General features: G+C 42.3%; 1 protein-coding gene across 1 annotated transcript; it reads right to left on the reverse strand.

Moving 5' to 3' along the window:
- Positions 1-1497: 1497 nt before the first annotated feature.
- Positions 1498-5529, reverse strand: LOC135702606 (uncharacterized protein K02A2.6-like). Its single transcript, XM_065223653.1, has 3 exons — positions 3300-5529; positions 1610-2880; positions 1498-1542 (listed from the first exon to the last, which is right to left on the reverse strand). Exons 1-3 carry the CDS (start codon positions 5527-5529, stop codon positions 1498-1500), a joined length of 3546 nt encoding a protein of 1181 aa, XP_065079725.1.
- Between the last annotated feature and the right edge of the window lie 471 nt (positions 5530-6000).

Below are 6000 nucleotides of genomic sequence, written 5' to 3' on the forward strand. Positions count from 1 at the left end.
TCTCGGGAAGCTTTTTTCATTAGTTTATTTTTTATTAATAATGTTTAATAAAATACTTACAATTTCGATGCTGCCCAGCAGATTACAGGTGAAGTAGAAATCCGCTGGGATAAAGCCCTTCACCAGCACGAAGCTCCGAAGGGAATCCAGATGTTCTTATTCCTGTCATTTTAGTAAACACTGATCGAATTCCACTCCGTTATTCGGACTTAGTATAATTTTGACGAAAATTTTAATCGAACCAATGGGCCGTATGAATAAAAAGAGTTTACTTTACTTTCCCGTGCTTTTCTTACGGGGAAAGTAAAGTAAACGCTTTTATTCATACGACCTAATGTATAAATTTTGAAAAACCATAAAATGCATAAAATTTAATCTATATTCGTTTTGTAATATTTTTGAGTGTAAAATTAAAAGTTTGCATTGGTTTTTTTGGTAGAAAGCGGTTCACTTTTAAAATGAAAGTCAGCCAACTTTCACATTAAGAGTTGCCCGTTTACTACTTTTAAAAGTTTAAAATTTCAAAATAAATTGTACAACTGTCAAATCACAGACAAACAGACGTAACTCTTTGAAAAACTTGTTCTTGAAAACATAGTATCTCAAAACATATAACCTCAGTAACGACATCTATCTGGCTTCTCGCGGAAAACAAGCTTGCTCGCTAACTCGTAAACAATATTGCATACAAGTTCTATAGAATGTATAGAAACGTCAAAGTGATCCGATGCCAGCGCTGCGGCGAGTAGTTCGCGGAACTGATAATATTCAAATCAACCGTTAAATGCATGAACGAAGATACACAATGAAGAGTTACGTCTGTTTGTCTGTGGTCAAATGAAAAGCATTACAGTGTTGAAATTAATACTGGTTTAATTTTGTTTAACAACAAACTTTTTGGTATGAAAGTTTGATACAGTTGAAATGTCGTGTCAAAGTTTTCAATTGAAATAACAAAATTTTCATCATAAAAATATTATTGTTTTATTTTAAGTTCTAGTGCTGTGTAAATTTTACAGTTTCTAATATGTTATAGAAAGGTTCATAAATACATTTATTATGCACTGTTCAATAATTTTTAAATCCTCCGATGCAAGAATGCTTGATCGGGCAGCTGCAGCAAACGACGCGATTTGCGATATTTCCTAATCCAGAGGCCCGTTTATATGTAAATCTGTTTTCCAATGTAAATGTGGATGTTGTGACGGCCGAGAATTAATTACACAACAGTTAACGAGTATTTAATTGTGTTTATTCAATATAATAATGATGGAGTTTTGTCTCGTGGGTTTTCTTCACTCTCTCTCCTTTTTGAGCTTACTCTTTCTACTTCGCGAACCAAATGACATGACAAAAAGCAAGGTGTTTAAATATAAGGTGAAGTGATACACTCAAAGAAATAGCAATGTTACAACACCTCTCCCTCTCGTAATAAATGCAAGTATGACGTCTATAAATCAAGCCTCTGAGGTGGTTTGATTGAACGACTTGAGCGCCTTAGGGGCATGCTACTACTGTTACCTTCAACAGTTTGACGGTCATCTGATTGAAAAGGTATTACTTCTGGATAGAGTTTGACTGGTGTAGCTGAATGTTGAACCGCAATTACCGGTGTGGTACCTACAATTTCTTCTTCCGATACTACAGACCTTGCAGGAGAGTTCATCGAAGCAGACGATTCAGTTACCGGCATATACCGTTCAACGGCTACCTCGTTTCTAACGGTATCCAACGATTTTCCTTGTAGATTGGCTCCAACTCCAGCAATATGATCAATGTGGCGTTCCCAGATTCTGCCATCGTTCAGACGAACGCTGTAACGTAACTTCCCAACCTTCTCGACAATTTTCCCAAACTTCCATTTATCGTTGGACAAAAAGTCTCTGACACGCACCGAATCACCATCATGGAACTGACGAACGACGTAATTCTTGTTTCCTTTTGACTCATTCTTCGGCAACAGCAAATCCAATCTCGATCGTAGTTGGCGACCGAACACAAGCATCGAAGGTGACTTACCGGTGGCCGGATGAATCATTTTCCGGTAGGTCAATAAAATGTTTGACAGCTCCAAATTCATCTCCGCCTTTGAACACTTCAATGCCTTCAGCTTATGTTTGATCGTTTGAACGTAACGTTCCGCTTGTCCATTTGTTGCAGGGTGGTATGGTGCGCCCATCTTGTGGATAACGCCGTTCATTTGTAAAAACCGCTGAAATGTTGCTGCAGTGAATTGAACTCCGTGGTCACTCACCAGTACTGACGGTATGCCGTAGGTAGCAAAAATGTCTCGACACATGTTGATAGTGTTTTCAGCAGTTATAGACTTACAAATCATCACGATTGGCCACTTGCTGTACGCGTCCACGTAGATGAAGAAATACGTATCCAAGTATGGTCCAGCGAAATCAACGTGGACCCTTTGAAATGGCTCCGTTGGTGGCTCCCAGCAATGTAATGTCATCTTGGCTGGTTCAGCTCGCACTGCCTGACAGTCTGCACAGTTTGCAATCATCTCTTCTATTTCCCGGTCAATTCCAACCCACCAGCAGTAGCCTCTAGCCAATGATTTGGTACGTGTGTTACCGAAGTGAGCGCTATGAAGTTCTTCAAGCACTCGTCTTCTGAGGTTTGGTGGGACGTAGACACGAATTCCTCGTAGCAAACAACCATTCTGGAGAGAAAATTCATTTTGATCCACTCCGAACCGGTCCTTTGGTTCAACAGTTTGCCCATATTTGAGGCCTTGGATTAGGACCCGCAGTGATGACTCTTCGGAAGTAGCTTGGGCTAACTCAGCAGCAGTTAGTGGCAATGTGTCAATCTGATTCATCTCAATGACATCAGTCTCTTCGATTGTATCCTCCGCATCCGTATTGCCTAACGGAATGCGAGAAAATGCATCAGCATTAGCGCTTTGGTTGATTTACGAAATCGGATCTCATAGTCAAAAGATTGTAAATACGTTGCGTAATGTTGCATCCGTAAAGCTGACATCACGGGCAGACCCTTGTGCTCTCCGAATATCTTTGTTATCGCCTGGTTGTCCGAGATAAGAGTAAACTTCCGGCCGTATAGGTACTGAAAATACTTCTTCACACCAAAGATGATAGAGTACGCTTCTTTGTCTACCTGCATGTACCTTTGCTGTGTACGATTCAACGTTTTTGATGCAAACTGTATGGGTCGTTCCGATCCGTCTGGCATAATATGGCTCAATACTGCCCCCACTCCGTAGGGAGACGCATCCGTGGCAAGAATCAGGGGAAGCTCTGGTGAGTAATGAACCAGGCAGTTACCGGACTGTATGAGTTCCTTGACCTTCAAAAACGATTGCTCACATTCTTTGTTCCAGTTGAACGCTACATCGTTTTTAAGTAAATTGTTCAAGGGATACAATACTGTACTTAGGTTCTTGAAGAACCGGCCATAATAATTGACCAATCCAATGAATGATCTTACCTCATCTCTGTTCTTTGGATGCGGCATACCTTGAACAGCATCCACTTTCTCTCGAAGTTTGTGAATTCCCTCCTTGTCAATTAAGTACCCACAGTACTCAATCTGGTCTGCAAAAAAAACGCACTTGTCTTTGTTCACGCTGATTCCGCATTTGTCCAACCGCTGGAGAACTTCGTCTAGCCGAACTAGGTGTGATTTATCGTCAGAAGCAGTAATCTTAATATCGTCCAGGAATACCCCTACGCCATCAATTCCCTGTAGTATGGCCTCCACCTGCCTTTGCCAGATCGCAGGGGCGGATGCCACACCATACATCAACCGGTTCGGACGGTACAGGCCACGATGGGTACTTAAAGTAAGAATTTCCCTATCCTCTGGAGCCACCTCCATCTGCAAGTATGCCTGAACGAGATCGATTTTAGTAAATTTCTGTCCACCAGCAAGTGAAGCAAATAACTCGTCGACTGTGGGAAGTGGATGCTTATCCACCACCAAGCTCAGGTTCACTGTTTGCTTATAGTCGCCACATATGCGAACACGGTTCAGCGACTTTTTTACTGGTACTATTGGTGTGGCCCAGTTGCTTTGGTTCACTTTTGTCAGCACTCCTTCCGCAACCAGCTTATCCAGTTCCATTTCCACGATCTTTTGCAGACTGAACGGTATTTTTCGCGCTTTAAGGTACACTGGTTTAGCATTCTCCTTCAACGGCAATTTAGCTTGGACACTCGATATTTTTCCGATTTTCTCTTCGAAGACTTTTGGATATTTATCCAGTACTTTTCCCAACGCAGCATTTTGACAGGACATCGTAGCAGCGAGTACATTCACCACATTCGGGTTTTGAAGCACTGTATTCCAGTCAACTGGCAATTCTTTCAACCATTCGCGACCGAGTAATGGATGTTTATCCGATTTCGCGACGTACAGCGGCAGCTCCACCGATTGGTGCTGAACTTCCACAACCATATCAAGCACTCCCAGCACAGGTATGCTGGTGCCACAGTAGCTCACGAGGCTCAAATCACTTTTCCGTAAACACACATTTGAAAAGTATTTGTCCCGAAACCACTCATTGATTATGCTGACCGGCGATCCCGTATCGACTTCAAACTTCATGTCCACTTTGTTTACGCGTACTTGGAACCAAAACTTTTCGTTTCCCGACGTTTTATCCACGACGCACACTTCCTGCACTTTTACCTCGTCGTTGTTATCAGCATTCGCGGTGTGATCAACATAATTGGATTGAGCCGATTTATTTTTATACGCGGATTGGCCCGATTTCGTTTTCTGCATGCACACCCTGGCAAGGTGTCCGGTTTGTTTGCAAAACAAACACTCCGTGTCTTTGTGTTTACACACGTTCGCCAGGTGCGACTTTGCTCCACACCGATAGCAACTTTTTTCCGAATCATTAGCGCTGTCTTTATGTACTTTCTTCTTTTCCGGTTGACGGTGAACTACATGAACATCACTCCTGACAAATTGTCCTTCAATTTCAGCTCCTCCTTTGCGGGACAGCTCCATGCCTACAGCAATGTCTCGAGCATCCTGTAGAGTAAGATTCCGCTTTTCGAGCAACCGGCTGCGAATATCATTCCTCTTAATTCCAAAAACCAACTGATTTCGTAGGGCCTTCTCGAGATACTGATCGAAATTACATGTGATGGCTATTCTACGCAAGGCCACCAAGTATTCGTCTACTGTCTCCTCCGCCGAAACCGCGTCTTTATCACCTTGTCGCCGACAATTGAAACGGTAGTTTTCGGAAATTTCCAACGGCTGCGGGTTGTAATAGGCTTCCATCAATTGCACAATCTCCTGGAAAGTTTTCGTTCGTGGGGATGCGGGTGCAAGTTTGTCGCAAATGACATCATAAGACTCCGGTCCCATATGATGCAGCAATAAATTCCTTCGCATCTCTACATCCGCAACCCCGTAGATAGAAAGAGCTGTTTCCAACCGTTCCACCCAACGCGACCATTTGAGCTTCTTCTTATCGAATGGATCCATTCTAAAATTGGGTGGCGCAGCTGCAGCAGCACCAGCAGCTGGACCCAGCATCTTTTCCTTGCGATAACTTTTGCACTTTCCCGGTTATTCCCGTCAATCCTCGTCGCCAGAACTGTTGTGACGGCCGAGAATTAATTACACAACAGTTAACGAGTATTTAATTGTGTTTATTCAATATAATAATGATGGAGTTTTGTCTCGTGGGTTTTCTTCACTCTCTCTCCTTTTTGAGCTTACTCTTTCTACTTCGCGAACCAAATGACATGACAAAAAGCAAGGTGTTTAAATATAAGGTGAAGTGATACACTCAAAGAAATAGCAATGTTACAACAGTGGATTGCTTGACGAACCGGCCACTTCCACCGAATTACTGGCCACTTTCAGATGCGCATAAGAATGTTTCCACTGGGGATCCAACGAGGGATCTAACGGATACGAGAAATTGTTCTGGATCTAAAAAAAAAACAAGGGAAAGATTTTACTTCAGATAATTTATTTTCAATGCGTTATGGTGCCTATACT

Source organism: Ochlerotatus camptorhynchus, unplaced genomic scaffold (assembly GCF_037179485.1).
Source record: "Ochlerotatus camptorhynchus isolate MF236.1 unplaced genomic scaffold, CSIRO-AGI_Acam_v1.1 ptg000193l, whole genome shotgun sequence".
NCBI lineage: Eukaryota > Metazoa > Arthropoda > Insecta > Diptera > Culicidae > Ochlerotatus > Ochlerotatus camptorhynchus.

Bases quoted from the DNA above. Each gene is read 5' to 3' on its own strand.
- LOC135702606 (XM_065223653.1), bottom strand. From the start codon at position 5,529: ATGCTGGGTCCAGCTGCTGGTGCTGCTGCAGCTGCGCCACCCAATTTT. The intron at 2,881-3,299 runs GTAACTGCCTGG...GCATTCCGTTAG, and splicing joins CAAGGAACTCATACAGTCCG to GCAATACGGATGCGGAGGAT. The intron at 1,543-1,609 runs GTAATTGCGGTT...CTTTTCAATCAG, and splicing joins AAATTGTAGGTACCACACCG to ATGACCGTCAAACTGTTGAA.